General features: G+C 45.7%; 2 protein-coding genes across 9 annotated transcripts in view; one reads left to right on the top strand and one right to left on the bottom strand.

The window, feature by feature from the left end:
* Positions 1–9581, top strand: part of BAIAP2 (BAR/IMD domain containing adaptor protein 2) — a 169290-nt gene extending 159709 nt beyond the window's left edge. For all 3 annotated transcript variants that reach the window (XM_051995410.1, XM_051995413.1, XM_051995412.1), the window contains one exon: positions 7873–9581. In XM_051995410.1, coding sequence (XP_051851370.1) covers positions 7873–7942 — 70 coding nt within the window. In that variant the 3' untranslated portion in view covers positions 7943–9581. The remainder of the gene's footprint in view (positions 1–7872) is intronic.
* Positions 9582–10842: 1261 nt separating this feature from the next.
* Positions 10843–17898, bottom strand: part of AATK (apoptosis associated tyrosine kinase) — a 207188-nt gene continuing 200132 nt past the window's right edge. For all 6 annotated transcript variants that reach the window (XM_051995392.1, XM_051995395.1, XM_051995393.1 and 3 more), the window contains one exon: positions 10843–15856. In XM_051995392.1, coding sequence (XP_051851352.1) covers positions 15828–15856 — 29 coding nt within the window. In that variant the 3' untranslated portion in view covers positions 10843–15827. The remainder of the gene's footprint in view (positions 15857–17898) is intronic.

Genomic DNA, 17898 nt, shown 5'->3' with positions numbered 1-17898 from the left:
TTACTGCAAAATGTTTTTTGTTTTATGCTTTTTGGGGTAATTTTTGAGTACCTTTTACAAGGTCACTTAGCTTTTAAAGTGTAAAATGTTATTTTTTAAAAAACTTGATCACAAAATGTGTTTTATATTTTTAATTTTTTGTGAAGGAGATTGGACTCATAAATTCTTTGTGTGGCAGAACTCCTGATATAGAAATTGCCTAAAACTTCTAGCCTTGTAGTAGATTACTTGGAACACCTCTGTGATTTTCCCATGGCAAGTTAGTGTGTTTCAGATTTTGTGTCCCAGGCCAGATCTTCTTAACTTCAAAGCTGATCCCTTATCCCATACATATACATATACACATATAGCATATAGGTATGTATATATGTGTATGTATATGCATGTATATATTGGTTTGCCAATTATATATGTTATGTATGTGTAAATAATTTTGCCAAGTTTACCAATGAAACAGATAAATATGTACACATATTTACAAATTTAAACATATGTATATGCACACAATAACTATTTGAAGAAAGCCTTTCTGAGGTCTTCTTTATTTCAGGATCTGAAGAAGGTGTCCTTGTAGAGATTTTACAACCTTCAACGAAATTGTGCAAATGGAGGCTATATGGAATGACCATTTTGAATTTCCTGGAAATGTTTTTTTTTTTAAAATATGAATTTATTAAGTAAAGATCTTTTAGATTTGGAATATCAAAGGCCAAGGTCTCCCACTGCATCCTGGATCATTTCCACTGATCCTCACCTATATCTGACCACTGGACCCAGATGACTCTGAAGGAAAAAATGGGGCAAGTGACCTTGCACAGCCCTCTCTCACTTAAATCTAATGTACTTGCATGTCATGGCATCACTTCTTTGATATCATGATCCTCTTCAAGAACAATGGACAAACAACCACAACAATATTGATTTACCAAGTATATATATACATATATATATATATGAAAATTTGCATATGGACACAACATTTGCATATATATGTGCAAATAATTTTACCACACTTACCAAAGATACCATTATATACATGTTCATATATGAAAGTGTATGTTCATATGCATAAAAATGTTTATGTACAAACATGTATGTGCACATATATCTAGTATTTATATAGCTTTTAAGTTTTGAGCTTTAAGCTTTATTTTTGAGCTTTATGTTTTATCAAATGCTCTTATTATCCATACTTTGCAGATGAGGAAACTTGAGTGAAGCAGAGATTCATTCAGTGGTCTGTCCAGGGTCACATAACAACAAAGTAGCTGAGGCCAAATTTGAATCCATATTTTTCTAATTCCAGGCCCAATGCTCTATCTCCTTTATCACCTAGCTGATGGCTCTATTCAAAGGTCATGCTGAATCTCAACATAAATTCAGCAAGTCCATCATCTAAATTTAATTTTAATTTTTTTCATTGTTAACAATGAGCAATGAACTGCAGTGCTTTTTAAAAATTGGTGGGTTTTTATTTATTTTTGCTTTTCTTCCATTTGGAGCAATAGCTTCAACCACTCTAGCCCTCTTGATACAGAGCTTTGGGCCTGGTTGTCAGAAAAATCTGAGTTCAAATTTTGCTTCAGACACATTCTGGCTATGTGATCTCGGGCAAATCACAACTACAGTTTCTTCAACTGAAAATGGAGATCATAGCAGCAACTACTTGAAACTGTTGTTAGGATCAAATGAAGTAATAATTGTAAAACCAGTTAGCAAAGTGCTTAATAAACAATACTTCCCCCCAAAATCTGAGGACAGGCCTAAGTTTGAAGATTGTAATTTGCAGACTTGGGCAATAGGTACTAATTTTCTTTTTAATCATAACTCTATCCAAATTACCAAATTAGAATAATGGAAAACATAAAGGGATGAAAATCTTGCCCCAGTGAATTCGGGATTCTCACCCATTATGAGAAGACAAAAATTAGAGGGAGAAGAAACCACCAACATTTAAGGTAGAACCAAGAAAATGAGATGTTCTGGATTTTGTTGTCGGATACAGAAAGCCTGCCTTCAAAAAGCATGATGGGAGGGAACCAAGAGTTGAGGAAGAAAACCCTGAAATTCACTGAAGACAATTTTGTCAGGTGGATCTTTATGGAATCAACCTTTTTTGAGGTGAGGGTTGTTATCAGTCTCTGCTTTTGTTGTCTCAAACTTCTGGGACTGATGAAAATCAAAGGTTTGCTATACCAGAGGTTCTTAACTTACAATCCACAGAGCTTCAAGGGATCCATGGATAATTTCAGGGGTTCTGTGAATTTTCATTTTTAAGCATTTTTGCTAATTCAGTGTAATTGTTGTTCTTTATAATTCTATATATTTTGTTTTATGCATTTAAAAACATTCTGAGGAGGGATTGGTAGAATTCACCAGACCACCAAAGGCATCCATAGTACAAAATAGGTTAAGAATCTCTGGTCTAGACTGAAACAATCTCCTCACTGTTGTATTCATTTATTTCTTAATTTCATATTCTCATTTAGGCCGATTTCCTCTTTCATGAGAAAATTGCTTTCTAAGCTTAGATTCCAACTTTTGACAGTTTTGCTGTATCTGGGCCACTCAATGACTGCCAGAAGCCTATTGCCAGATTTAGTAGCAGTTAATGACTTGAAGAAACACTTTACAATCATTGGAAGTTCTGCAGTTGAACCAAGATTTCTTCATCACCCACCATATTCCCTTTTCCTTTTCCTTTTCTTCTTCCCAATCTCTTTTTAATAAGCACATAATGATGCTTCAGTACATCCCATCCAGTTTGAACAGAATTTCAACACCATTGTTTTAATGATTGAACTCTTGTTTTTCCTGAAGAAAATTTCTTCTCCTTTTTGTTGCTCTCTGGTGAGTGTCCAACCTCATAAGTGTCACAGGAGCAAATTTAGAGCTTGAGGCACAGAGCTTTGGCAGGAATGAAGATATGATTAGTCATGGCATTCCATTTGTATAAAAGTTTATTAACAAGCCCCCGTTATATACAAAATGCCATGTCAGGAACTTTTATCTAATTTCATATGAATTAATTTCAAAAGTGTTTGAAATGCTATCAGATCAAATACTTGACTGCTTTTTATTGTTTTTAAAAATCAACAAACATTTATTTTCTTTCTCCTGTTGAAGGGGAAGGAGAGAAAGAGGGAAAGACAGAGAGAGAAGAAAATCTCTTCTAGTAAATATACATAATTAAGCACAGTAGATGGCCCAGTGGATAGAGTGCTGGGCCTAGAATTGGAGACATAAGTTCAAATGGGAGCTCAAACTTACTAGCTGGGTGACCCTGAGCAAATCATTCTTAGACTTGCCTTATCAGTAAACTGGCCGTAATAATACCTCACTTCATTTGTGAGGCTCAAATGAGATAAAATATATTTATTTTATAAAATAAAAGCAGGCCTCCAAGCTCTAGAAAAAAGCCAGCTATTAGGAGTCATTCTAATTTAGTCCTTCCCTTTTGTGCGTATGGGGGGGTGGTGTGATGAAAAAGGGATGTGACATGCTTCATTTTCTGTCACGCCATGTCATGCTCTGTCTTTGTATTGACCAAAATACAACTTTCATAAGTAATTGCAAGATACTTCCTAAAAAGGAAGGAAAATTTCCTTGCTCCGATTCATGTCTGAAAGTGGTTTGTTCAAAGACAGATCGAAAGCCTTCCTGCTGGTCTGCACTTCCAACCAGTGGCCATTTCCTTTGTTCCAGAAGAGCATATTTCTTTTACCAGAGCTCACACTAGCTTACAAAGGAAACCACTGAGGGAAGCTTCAGGCTGAGTTTGGTTTGTTTTTTTTCCCTTTACAGTAATATACTTAAGGCATTCCTTACACACATGGTAGGGATTGTTCCCTGAGGCTAGACTTTTTTTTTTTTAAACTAAATAAAGGGACAAAAAGAAACATGATTTTATAACTAGCTGATATATAAAACTCAGTCACTACATCCACTCAGGTGATGATAAGCAACTCTCCTCACTGTTTTTGAAGGTTAGGCAACTACTTTTGCTGTAAAATGTTGTGAGAGATTTTAGAAATTCAGTAGAAATTATATGGCTAATTATCCTGAAATAAGACAAATTTACCTTTGAATAAATAATAACTTGCATTCATTTTATGGTTAGCAAAGCAACTTTGCACATATCTCATTTGATGCTCTGGTGGTCAGTTATTTTTCAATCATGGCCAACTTTCTGTAACCCCATTTGGGGTTTTCTTGGCAAACATACTAGAGTGGTTTGCCATTTCCTTCTCTAGCTCACTTGACAGATGAGGAAACTGAAGTAAGCAGGGTTAAGTGACTTGCCTAGGGTCTCACAATTGGAAGTGTTTGAGGCCAGATTTGAACTGGGGAAGATAAAGCTTCCTGACTTAAGGCCCGGTGCTCTATCCACTTCACTATCTACTTACCTTATTATCCCCATTTTATAAATGAGGAAATTGCAGGGTCACACAAACTAGTTAAATATCCAAAGTTAAATTTGAATGTGTACCTTCTTGATCCCTTCCCTGTTCTTTATAGATCTGTTTCTCAGGACAAGGAAGGAACAAATGCTTTTTTTTTTTTTTTCCAACTCCAGAACCTTTTTATTTACTCTATTCATAAGCTTTAAGCTAATGGAACCAAGAAGTCCCTTGTTTTCTCATCTCTGCAAGAATAACTGGATGCAACTGGTTGCATTTCCTCTACTTCTAATCTCTTGAGACTTAATCAGAAATGCAAGCACATAGTCACTCATTTCTACTTCAAAAGCAGCTTGTAAGCAAAGAGGGCAGACTTATGGAAATGGGGATTGATTTCCCTTTGGAGATTCTTTTTTTTTTTTTTTTTTTAATAAATTTTATTTTATTTAATAATAACTTCGCATTGACAGAATCCATGCCAGGATAATTTCTACACGACATTATCCCTTGCAATCACTTATGTTTCGTTTTTTCCCCTCCCTCCCTCCTCCCCCCCCCCCAGGATGGCAAGCAGTCCTATATATGCTAAACATGTTGCAGTATATCCTAGATACAATACATATTTGCAGAACCAAACAGTTCTCTTGTTGCACAGGGAGAATTGGATTCAGAAGGTAAAAATAACTCGGGAAGAAAATCAAAATTGCAAATAGTTCACATTCATTTCCCAGTATTCCTTCTTTGGGTGTAGCTGTTTCTGTCCATCATTTCTCCAATGAAACTCAGTTAAGTCTCTTTGTCAGAGAAATCCACTTCCATCAGAATACATCCTCATACAATATCGTTGTCGAAGTGTATAATGATCTCCTGGTTCTGCTCATCTCACTTAGCATCAGTCCATGTAGGTCTCTCCAAGCCTCTCTGTATTCATCCTGCTGGTCATTCCTTACAGAGCAATAATATTCCATAACGTTCATATACCACAATTTACCCAGCCATTCTCCAATTGATGGGCATCCACTCATTTTCCAGTTTCTAGCCACTACAAACAGGGCTGCTACAAACATTTTGGCACATACAGGTCCCCTTCCCTTTTTTAGTATCTCTTTGGGGTATAGGCCCAATAGAAACACTGTTGGATCAAAGGGTATGCACAGTTTGATAACTTTTTGGGCATAATTCCAGATCGCTCTCCAGAATGGCTGGATTCGTTCACAACTCCACCAACAATGCATCAATGTCCCCGTTTTCCCGCATCCCCTCCAACATTCATCATTGTTTTTTCCTGTCATCTTAGCCAATCTGACAGGAGTGTAGTGATATCTCAGAGTTGTCTTAATTTGCATTTCTCTGATCAATAGTGATTTGGAACACTCTTTCATGTGAGTGGTAATAGTTTCAATTTCTTCATCTGAAAATTGTCTGTTCATATCCTTTGACCATTTATCAATTGGAGAATGGCTTGATTTTCCCTTCAAAATTCTTCCAGTTTTTCCCCTGGGCTTTCACAGTTGAGCTTGCTTCTTGCCTGCCTTTCTTACTCTTGGCTTGGATTAATATGATCTGCCCCTCCCTTCCTGTCCCCTGGCCAGGTCCCTGGCAATGAGTTTATACTTCGACTCTCTCCAGCACCATAAGGTAATAATATGCCAGTCATGAGGCCTTTCCTGGAAACCTGCCTCCCCTGTCTGTGCCTTAAGTTGGCCCGTCGTTCTGTCCCGTATGTGATGTTGCTGTCCAAAGGAAACATGCTGAACTTGTCTGGTCCCCATCACTTGCTTTGTGGATGCTCATCCTTTCAGCCTGGCATCTGTGTTTGGCCTGCCCTGGACCCCAATTTGAGGGTGATACAAAAATATAGAGGAACCTTCATCCATTTCTCTATCCCTCATGGTATTCTGTTCTTGTCTCGTTCCATCACGCCTGCTTGTATCTTGTTCCTTTGGCTTTGACCCACAGTGTGGGTGGGCAAGGATGTGTCAGATGGGGTGAGATCAGTTCCTTGGACCCTTGCTTCTCCTCGGAGTGGCTGGAGAAAATTCTGAGGCTGCTGCTTTGGGCCCCATCATTTTCAAGTCTCTCCTGGAAGAGCTGTCACTCGCTGTTGCCAACCTAATAATTGTAACGTGGGTCCCTGCTGGAGCCTAAGATGTGGCTGTATAATGTGTGTGTGTATTCATACGTGTACGTCAGAAACAATACAAAAGGCTAGTATTTGGGTGTACCCTTGTGCTTGCTTTGGGGCTTTGTGGAGTGTTAGGGACAGCGTCCATCTGTGTGTGTATCACATAATGTGATCGCTAGACATTATTGTTTGTATCTGTGTGTGTGATGTGACTATGTTCCTGTTGTGTTGGAAACTCCTCCAAGAAAAGAGCTCATCTGCTTTAATCGAGGTGGTATTTGATTAGAACTTTCCTCATTAAAATCTTCCATTTGGGTCATGTTTAGGGCAGTATTTTTTAAGGTCACTGAACACCCCTCTCCTAAAAGCACCAATTTTTTTTTTCTTCACCCTGCTCCTATGCAGCAAATTTCTGCTTTTGGTGAATGGTAGAATGTCAAACGGAAGGGAGGTATGAGATCAGTCCCTCACTTCTCCTTGGAGTGGCTGGAGAAAAGCTACTGCTTTTGGCCCTGTTATTTTCAAGTCTCTCCTGGGAGAACCATCACTCCCTGTTGCCATTCTAACAATTGACCATCATTGTAACGTGCGACTGGTGGAACACTCCCACCGAATACTCTGGATGAAAATAATTTCCAAATTCTCCCACCCTTCCTACCCTCTCCAGTGGGTAAGCATGTGACCATGCTTTGCTGTCTATTAGGTGCCCTCCAGCCACTGGAGGGTACTTCCCCTTGGCCCCTTCTGTTGACAGAAGCAGCCAGAATAGACTGAATTTTATGGGGGAAAGAATCTTCCCCACCATGTCTGAAAAAGAGCCTTGAAATCTCAAATATAAGAGTCCTTGTGTTTGGCACAGTGGAGAAAATCCCACCCAGGCCTATTATAGGAGAAGTGCCAAAAATGGACTTTTGTATCTCACCACTAACCCGATACTTCTCCTTAATTTGAAAGTCTATTTTTTTTTAAAGTTTGTCAGAAATAATTTAATATCAGCCAGCCTGGCGGGGACAGATAGCCCTTAAAATTACAGGTCCACAAATATAAACCCACCCAGAGATCTCAAAATGCTAACCAATAAATGGGAGAATTGGGAATTTTTTTTTAAATGGCCTATGCAAGCACCAAGCTTGAATTGCTCCTTGCTGCCTATCTGGGAGGCTCAGTTAGGGTGGGTTTGGGTGGAATAGCACAAAATGAACTTGCAAACATAGGCAGGAGATGAGCCAACTGATTGGAAACTCTGACAAGCAGAACCTCTCCCCCTCCTAACCTCCGCTGCTTTCTCAGCAGAGATGTTTGGAAGTACTCTTCATTAAAGACGTGCTTTTTCTCTTCTCTCCACAGAAATCCCTTTGCTAATGTTCAGCTAAAGCCAACGGTGACAAATGACAGGTCTGCCCCTCTCCTCAGCTGATAACGGCCTTCTCCAGCTGGTCGCCATATACACAATCTGTTTTGTAATCATTTGCTTGTTTTCCTGAGTGTCCTTTGTTTTGGGGGAGGAAGATGGTGTTTTTCCTCCAAATGGCTGATCTCAGCCTTTTTCCCAGGCCCCATCCTAGCCTTCAGCCTTACCTGGGCTGGATCCCAGGCATTCAGGGGAAGGAGGAGGGGATGGTAAGAAGTTTTTCCTTTGAATTCACCTTGTCTGAGGAATGAGTGAACTGGGACAAGTTTTCCCCAGAGTTAAAGAAGAACCAATGTGGTTGTGATCTAGGTGGGCTACTGAAATCCAGAAAAACTCTGCTTTTTTGGGATTCTCCTCATGGATCACTTGGTTTAACTTGCCTCAAGAATGGGCCAAAATAAATGGCTTTTCCTTTTCCCCTCCACCTCCCCATCTTCAATTTTAGAAGTTTCCTCAAAGCAATCAGGGCCTTTTTTGGTGGCCTACTCTGCCTTATTCCTCAGCAGCTCCCTGATCTCTTCTTTGGACAAAAGTATCTTGCCATATAAATAGGGTTAGTTGATATTGCTAGGTGGGAGAAGGTGGATGGTGTGTGCAGCTGTGGTTCTAGCCTCATGTATATTTTATAGATTTGTTAGTAGCTTCAGTTGCCAAACTCCACCAAAGCTGCTTTTAATCATCTGCATTGTAGCAATAAAGGGGGTCCCTTCTGCCTTTGCTTTATTACCTGCCTGCTATCCTTCTAAACTTAAGGATTAAAAAAACTCACTATATTTGCTCATCAGGCAGGCAGTGAGTAGGACTCTGGTTACTCAGAGGTAATAGGGAGAAGGCAAAACCCTAACAGCAATCTATCCTGGGCTTAGGAGGAAGGTGATAGAGGCTGGGCTGGGGCTGGTTCCTTGCTTGAAAAATGAGGTGATGATTCCAGCTTCTCTCTCTGGGCCTCTGGAACTTTACGCTATCCCATGTCGCCCTTAGCTCTAGGAAAGGGATTAGTTAGCCTGGCAGGCCCCTCACCCTTAAACTACCTGTCAGCTGGCTATCATCCTTGACTGAGTTTGGCCACTGATTTCTTTAATATTATTTGGGCTTAGCTGTTACAATGCATTCTCGTGGTCTGTTACAGTTTTGATTTCAGTTTGAGGGGAGAGTTTTGAGCACCTCAAAAAGCTGGAGTCTCCTCTCTATATCCCCCCCATCCCCCAATGTAAAGGAACAACTCTATAATCTTTTTACTCCCCTCTCATCTTTCTCTCTTCTTTACTTCCTCAGCAGTACAAGGCCCCAGCAAGAGTGAGCTGGAAACAGAGAAGCAGAATTTGGAGGGAGGAATAATTATTTGAAGGAGGGAAGGTTTAAGGCCAGTGGCCTGGGGTATGTCCGCTCTTGCAGGACTCTGGCAGTTCAGAGCTGAGCATTTTATGCATCCACATGTGGGTGCCAGACTCACCTTCATCTGCAGGAAACCAATACCCACTTTCCTCCAATCCTTAAGCTGCTGGCCCAGGGGAAAACCCTTGGGTACCAGGAAAGTTAATATGGGAGCTATAGTGTTTGCTATAGCTGTTATGGGATCTGTGCCTGAAAAGCTTCTTGTTTGGAAAAATTTATAATTTATAAGCAATTAAAAAAGCTAAGCAATCGTGTGGGCTATTTCTTTGCTGACTTGTGGGTAAATAGCAGTCTCTCCCTGGCCAGAGGCCTTTTCTGTGCATTCTGAGAAGGGAAACTTTGGTTTCTAATCTTGATTTGGGTTCTGGCAGGATCTGTCATATTTTCACATTTTCCTCCAGCACTCCCCTATCCTGGGTGACCCCTCCTCCATTCCCTATGGAACTGGACCCTAGATGAAAAAGTTTTCTTTGCCATCCAGAATTCAATAAACATTTATTAAGATGCAATAAGTGGTGCAAGTGGAGAGAGTGCTGAATCCGTGAGGAGAGAGGAGTCATGGGTATAGGGGTTTCAGGAAGAATCAAGTTTGATTCCAAGGTAAATGGAAAGATGCCATTAACAGAATTTCTAGAAAGGTGAGTTTGGGGAAAGACAGGAAGTTTCCTTTTGGACATGTGAAGTCCACAGGACTAGGTGGCAGCTGATAAATGTGGGAGGATCACAGAATAAAGACCTACCCAGTCAGTTATGGGAGAGGCTCCAGAGCTTAATGGCTAGGAGATGGCTGCAAGGAATAAAACCCAGAACGCACTGTCAGGAGACTAGGGAGCCAGGAGAAAATAAAAGCTGAAACTGTCAAAAGCTTCAATGGACAATAAAAATCTAAGAGTCGAAGCACTGAAAAATGCCCTGAGTCCTATTGGTCTTCCCTATTCCAAGGTAGTTTAAGAGTAAGTTTTGTTGTCTGTTTCCCAAAATGGAGGCATCCAGGTGGAATTCCCGAGTTCAAATGTGCCTGCAGACACTTCTCTGTGTGATCCTGGACAACAGTAACTTAAGTTCTGCCTCAATTTCCTTATCTAGACAATAGGTTCAGGATTCAGGAAGAAAGTTCCTAACTCCCAGACGAGAGACATGAACCTGGATGATGTGCTGATAATGGGGAGGGGTTCAGGCCTTTAGCACTAGTGTCTCCCATTAGTAGGGTTGTGAGGATTAAGTGGATTTTTTAATATAAAATTCTGGCAAAACTTTGTATAAATGCCGGCTATTATCCTTTCTCACCACCCCAGGAGTTGCTATGACTAACAGGGGCTCACATGGTCCCCCTGCTTGAGCCTTTTCCCCCTGGTTTTACTACTGGCTTTCTTTCCCGGGGATTTGGGCAGGGTGAAATCTAAGTACCAAGAGATCCTTTGCTATGATTACCTGCCCACACCCCCTTCCTTCTCAGGTGACTGGCCTTGATGGGTGGGGGCCAGCTGACTACAAAGAAAGAGAGAGCTTGGTTTAAGATATTTTAAAAACTTTATTACCAGACCAACGATATTTTACACACATGCTGGGGAGCTGTATGGAAATCAGCACTGGTAAAAAATACAGCAATTATGACCCGTATTGATAAAATATACAATAATAGCCTTTATCTTAATAAAAATATCCAAGACAGCTTGAGCCTCATGCAGCCTTTAAGTAGTATTTGGGGGTTGGAGGGAGGGTCTAGACCAGCAGCACCTGGTCCTGGTTCCCCTGCTGTCCTAGGCCCAACCTACCCTGGACAAGACGCGTGGGAGACCTGGCAGGGCAGGGTTATAGGACCAGGGGAACAAGGACCGCTTCCCCTGGACTTGCCTGGGTAGTAGCCCAGGGAGAGGGAGCACTGAGCCCCTTCCTGCCCAGATACACGACCGGCTCCCACCTGGTACAGAGGTTACCTCCTGGTTTAAAAGGAAACCAGGCTTTTCCCTGAAACTGCAGCACAGAACTTGGTCAGTCAGACTGAGATTCAGGCTTCCTGCCAGCCCTGTTAACACCCTCCCCCCACACACACCCCAAGAAGAAACACAACGGGAATACCAGAAGCAGAGAGATGCTCCGGAAGCCAGGTTATCAAAGCTCACCCCACCGCCCATTTTACAAATGGAAGAACAGTCCGATGAAGGTTACCCTGCCCCTGTTTGGCACAAATTGGGGTGGGGGTTGGAGTAATGGGATCCGGGAAGAGAGTTCCTGGCTCCCCCAAAGGGGACCTGGAGCTGGATGTGCTGTAATGAGGGCAGGGGGAGAGGGGTTGAGGCCTTTAGCATGAGCGCATGAGCAAGGCCCCTGAAGGAGAGAAGGCCGTTTGCAGCTGTCCCAGTCCTTGGGTTATCAAGGAGATTGCAACTTTCAGGGAACTGCTCCACGCCAGGGGGGAACTAGGTCTAGGGCAGAGGGGGCAGGAGCAGCTTGATTTAAGGGAAAATTCGACAATTCGCTGCCTCCTTTCTAGCGGCTCTGTACCAGGGATTCTCAGTCGGCTTTGGGTTGGACTCCCCTCCCTAGCCTGAACTGCTCCTGGGATCGGTTTTCTAGGCCACAAGATCCAAAGGCTTGGGACTGACTCCATTCTTAGACCCAAGGTAAGAACAGTCGTTCTGTGCTCCCCAGACCCCAGGGGGAGTCCAGGTGCTTGGCGTGCGGTGCTAAAGGAGGCCAAGGTTGGGGAAGTCAGTGCTGCGGGAGGCCGGGTGGGTCTGCACCCCACCCCCAGTTGTTAGCTGCCCAACTGGCCAGCCCCCTTAAGGGACTGGAGGAAGGTCAGCACTGGCCCAATCCCGCATAAGGGTCAGGTGAGTCAGTTGGAAGGCCTGGCAGTAACTGACCCACAAAACCCACCATTTCCTCAGCTTCTCTAACTACTTTTAACTAGGTCCAGATGAAGTCGAGGTACCAATGCTTTGGGGGACGTTTCCTAGTGAATCAGCGAACGATGACGGGAAAGCTCTTCCTGGCCCCGAGTTTGGCGGGTCGAGTTCTTCCTCCCAAGGAGTGCCCCTCCTTTGCTTGATGGAACGTGGGTGGAGGGCAAGGCTCCCCTAGGATGTAGCATTATTTTAAAAAATATCTGTTGCATTATCAAAGACTGGACAAAAGGGAAACCACCAGAAGAGTACGAAGAAGAGGCTTCAGCAGCACAGAGGAACAATGACAAGGCAATTAGACCATCCCAGGGGGCCGAGGGTAAGCAAAGCTTTCCTCACTTGGAGAGGAGATGGCTGCAAGGAATAAAACCCAGAACGCACTGTCAGGAGACTGGGGATCCAGGAGAAAATAAAAGCTGAAACTGTCAAAAGCTTCAATAGACAATAAAAAGGAGGGTGGCAGCGGCCAGAGCCCCTGAAAACTGCTTAATAGCTCGGCAATTAGGCTTGGCACAGGCTCTTGCCCCTTCTGCGGGGAAGCTGCTCTTCTACTCACTTCTGACCACCCCCCATTTTGTCTAGAGCAACGAGGGCCATCCAGGGCAGAGGGATCAAAGTCCCAGAATAATCTGGCTGGCCAGTAGCCACCCTCCCACCTCCACCAGCTCCCAGCTCACTCCTGCCCACTTTTGACAAGACTTCAAATAGCTTTTTGTTTTTTAGAGCTGGGGCAGAGGGACCAGGATCAGCTCCATTCCCTCCTGGGGTACAAGGGGCAAACCATTTGCCATCTCTTCTCATTCGTGGCTGGAGGGTTGGTGTGGGTGAGAGCAGAGTTAATCAGAGCAATTCAGGGGTGGTCTAGAGAAGGTCTTCTTAAACTTTGTCCATGAGACCCTTCTTTACCAAGAAATTTTTACATGACTCCAGGCATACAGGTATATAAAACAGCTATACAAATCAAACATTTGCCGACAATAAATCATAGTTGTGTGACCCCACCATTCAGCTGTGAGGTCCCCCATGGAGTTTCGAGCACAAATTAAGAAGCTGGGGTCTAGAAAGCTTCTGTCACCCCTTCCCTGAGGGGACCCTGCTCCCAATCTATCAGAGGTCCCACGCTTCATTCCCAGGAGCCACAGTTTGGTCCTGCTGTCTCTCGTCCTCAGTTTTCCTCTCATTAAAACCAGACCATTCCAGGTCTGCCTTCAGACAGTCATTGTCTCAGAGGCCACCAAGAGGATCTGTTGGGGTCCTGACCAGGAACACCAGAGAAACCTTCAAGGATTGGGATCATCCAACCCGAGGGAAGGACAGCTGAGAGGAGACAGTCCCGTCTGCTCTCCAGAAATGAGATGGCTCCCAGGAGAGGAGGTCCGGCTGGAAGGGATCTAGCCCCTGCCTCAAGGGCTGCCTAACAAAGCGGGCACCCAGCACCCGGCCTCTTATCCCGAACTCTGTCGGGGGAGACACACCTTCTGCCCCTTCATTTTACCTGCAGCCATTAAAAACTTAATCAGGCTCAGCTTCTTTCCATACCCTCCCTCCTCCTCTCCCTCCAAGGCCACTGAGACTTTCAGAGACAGCCAGGGAGAGGCGGATGCGGAGACCCAGAAGCTGGCCTGGTCTCTGGGCCTATGAAGGCCCCGGCTTCAGAAAGTCCTGAAGGTCCTTTCCAGGAACAGATGTCAACTGGGATGAAGTTTCAAGCTATGACACGTTCGAATCACGCCAGGAACACACACAGATATCACAGAAAAACAATCCAGGCTCCACCTGCCTTGGTAGGTCCGGCTGCCATTGCCCAGACACACACACACAGAGCACACCTGTTTACTTGCTCACACGCACACAGGCTGGGGCATGTGGGCCACCCACAGACGCACACACTCCCCCATTCCCACACTTCCCCACAATGCTCTTGCATAATATGAGCACATACATACACACATTTGTCATCCACCTGCTCTGCTCCCTACTTTCATCTCCCAAGGCTGTGTCTCTGGTACAGGGGGTGGTCTATTGGCCCCAAAGGAGAACACACTCTCTTGGCTTAAAGGCTTTTTTTTCTTAGCTTAAATTCTTTTTAAATAAAGAAAAAAAAAAGTCATTGCACCAGCATTCTAAGCCTCAAACAAATTATTAAAAAAAAGGACAAACCAAAAATAAGGTCCCTTTCCCTCCCACCCCCACCCCCACAATAAACTCTTTACATCTCTTTGGCAACAATAACTTAAAATTATCACGGTCCCATTCTCTCTGCATTAGCCATTACAAAAATATTCCCACAGAGCCCCATTTGCCATCTGCTCCCTCCCCCTTGGCCCCTGGACAGGGGGAATAGGGACCCCAACACTGAACATGAAAGTGGACAGCCCGGTGGGGGGTCCCCTCCTTCCTCTCCTTGGCAGATCAAGGCCGTTATGGCCCAAAAAGCGCTTCCGTTTCACTACCTGCGCACTCTGTAGAAAAGTCTTCCCAAACTCTCCCCCGCCCAGCCCTTGCTCCCCACAAGCAACCTCCAGAATAGGGCCCGTGGTAAAGGGGCGAGAAACCCCCAAAGTTCCATAGTCTGACTGATGAATGAGGCTGTGCTGCTAGAGACACCCGCCCATTCCATGGCTTCAAAGCTCCAAGGCCCTAGGGCGGGGAAACCTTGTTTTCTGGAGGGAAAGACCCATCAAGTTTCCCGGCTTTAGCCAGACAGCAACAGCTGCTTGGGAAATATTGCCCAGACTTCTGCTCGGGAAGGGTTTAAGGGACAAAAGCAAAACAAGGGAATATTGAGAGAGAGCAGAGGGAAGGGGTGGATGGGGGAGTCCCTCTCCTTGTGCCATCTGAGCTGAGCAGCTTCAGCTCCTGGCAGGAGCAGGAGGAAGAGCACAAGGAGGGTCGGGCCTGGAGCCAGCTCAGGAAACCAGCCATCTAGGTGAGTTGTAGAGGGAAACAAGGTGAAAACGCGTTCCAGTGGGAAGCGAAGGGGGACTGTTACTGAATGACACTAGGGAGGGGACTCAGAAATCCAATGTATGTACAGCAGGGTCTGAGAGAGAGCAGGGGCAGGGAGGAAGGCCCCAGGAGAGGCTCCTGCCCCCCACTACAGCTCTAGGAAGCAGGGGAGCACGAGGCACTGGGGCAGCAGCAAGGGGGAAGCCCCGAGAGGTCACAGACCATAGAGAAGAGCAAGCAATACTGGGGTCATAGCCCCTTCGACAGGGGGGTAAGAAGGGGAGCAGGGTTCTGCAAGTCTACCCTTTAACGCTATCATTTATATATGTATATTTGTACACAAACCCGCATGCCTTCAGCATGTATGTCCACATGGACCATCGCCCGTGGCTGCACCGGTACCGGACAAAGGGGCAGAAGGCAGGGGGTGGGGGTGATGTCTCTGTGAGCTAGCAGCAAACCAAATGCCTCTGATAAAATCTGTCTAAAAAAATAGAGCTGAGTTCTTGACAACCCCCGCCCCCCCTCCTCCCCATCTCCTCCGAGGCTTCGTCTTGGGGCTGGGAGGGCCATCTCTTCTCGCCCTGGTCCACAGGGCCGGGACGGGCACTGGAGGCTCTGAAGTGCCTTCCAGGCCCAGGTTATTCTCTGTCCCCGTCTTCACTGCTTCCTGAAACAGGAGGAAGAGGATGGTTAGTGTGGTCTCTCTCCCGGACCTCACCACAGATAGCCTGCTTCCCTACCCGGAGGGTGGCCCGGGGCTCAGGCGTCTTGTTTCCTCTGCTTTCTCTCACGTGACCGCCGGTTCTCATAGCTCATACCCCCCACACCTAAGCGTTCTGCAGCGACTCCGGCTTTCTTGCTATTCCGGCACCAAACACTGTCTCCCGACACTTCTTTCTCCCACACCTCAGTGCTGCTTCCTGGCTTCCTGCAAGCCCCCCCCAAAGCCCGACTCCTCCAGGAACCTTTCTCCTTCGTCCTGGGGCCCCTCCAGCTTATTTCCCACTCAGGCCTACGTCGTTTGTACATGTTTCTGTATGCGGTGGGAGCTCCCGCGGGGCAGGAACGGGGTCCCCCGTGCTCTGGGCTGTGCATCAGAGCACTGACTAGCTGATGGGCGTGTCTCCCGGGGCCACGTTAGTGAGTGCTTCCCGCCCGCTCCCAGTCTGGCCGGAGACCCCTGCAGCGGAGACTTTCCTGATTCCGAAGCCGCCATCGTTGCGTCTCGCCAGCGCACAGCCGTGTCACCCTGGGGTGAGGCTATTTCCATTTATTTATCTAGACCCTAAGAGAGACGCGCCCAGTCGCCCGGCTCCACGGTCTCCATGTGTGCAGAGCCGAGTCCTGGATGGCAAAGGTGACCTAGCCCAGCTCTCCCTTGATGAGAAAGGGAAGTGAGAGCCAGGAGTCTGGCTCGTGAGGACTGCCCCGTACCAGCTCGGTGTCCTGGCTCCCGGGCCCGGGCCTCCTTGGGGAGCACTCCCAGGAGGGAGGGAGCTCCTCTCAGAGAGGAGCCCTGGCTGGCAGCACAAAGCAGCGGGCCGCGGGGGAGGGAGCGGCATCTCCGGGGCCAGCACGGGCGCAATGCTTCCGGCCTTAGGACTGCCACACGGCAGTGCTCCACAAATGCTGGCGGACTGCTGACCCTTCTCCCAAAGGAGGCTCGAGCTGCTTCTCCATCTCTGGGTCTTTTCCCGGGCTGGCTTCTTTGGGTCGGCAGCCAGTCAGAACCACACTGGGGACTGCGATGTTCTAAGATCGAAGGCCTTGGAAGGGACCCCGAGGGCTCCTCTCGGTGTTACCGCGTCCCTTCACTCAGCTTGTCACTGTCAGATAAGGCGCCGCTCCCCTTCCCCCTCTCTGAGCCAGGGTCTGCTCCTCCCCCCCTCCCCGTGCGCCGTGGCCCAGGCACTAATGCGGACCACTCCAATCTCCTTCTTCCGTGTCAGAGAGGCTCCGGCCCAAACTCAAGGCCATCCGTCCTCCCGGTGGCAGAGCTCTCCAGAACCACTCACTACCTGGAGGGCCCAGTCCCTAACCAGGGCCGAGCAGGCGGCACAAGGAGGCTGGCTGGGAACCAGGGAGGCCTGTTCCGTCCTACATCTGACCTTAAGAGTGATATGATCTGGCCAAGATTCTCAGTTTCCTCCTCAGTAAAATCAGAAGACTAACACTGGCATTATCTTGCTTTGTGCTGATGCACTTACTTTGTAACTCTTAAACCTCCATAAAACGACCTCAGGACAGAATGGGGATGGACTCAGGCTACTGATTGAGGTTAATTTTGGGGGATGTGGTCAAAGGGGGAATCTGGTTTGCTTGACCATGAATTTTTGTTACAATGGTTTTGTTTTTCTTCCCCTTTTTTTTTTTTTTTGACTGAAAATGTGGGGAAGTTGGAAGAAGAGAAGGTGAGTTTTCAGTAACTGAAAAAAAAAATTATAAATATATAATGGGGCAGTTTGTTGGTGTAGTGGAGAAAAGGGCCAGCCTTGGAGTCAGGAGGAGCTGAGTTGAAATTCACTCATTCACTAGCTGTGATCCTGGGCAAGTCACTTACCTCTCATTGCCTCAGGAAAAAAATGAGGATAACATAGTACAATGGAAAGCAGAGAGCCCAAGTTCAAATCCCAGTTCTTCCATTCACCACCTGGGTGTCCTGGGTTAAACTCTTAATTTCTCTGTACCTCCTCATCAGCTGACTCCTAA

This window comes from Antechinus flavipes, chromosome 4 (assembly GCF_016432865.1).
Source record: "Antechinus flavipes isolate AdamAnt ecotype Samford, QLD, Australia chromosome 4, AdamAnt_v2, whole genome shotgun sequence".
NCBI lineage: Eukaryota > Metazoa > Chordata > Mammalia > Dasyuromorphia > Dasyuridae > Antechinus > Antechinus flavipes.
Note: the sequence above shows the minus strand (reverse complement) of the source record. Positions and strands in the feature narration are given on the sequence as shown.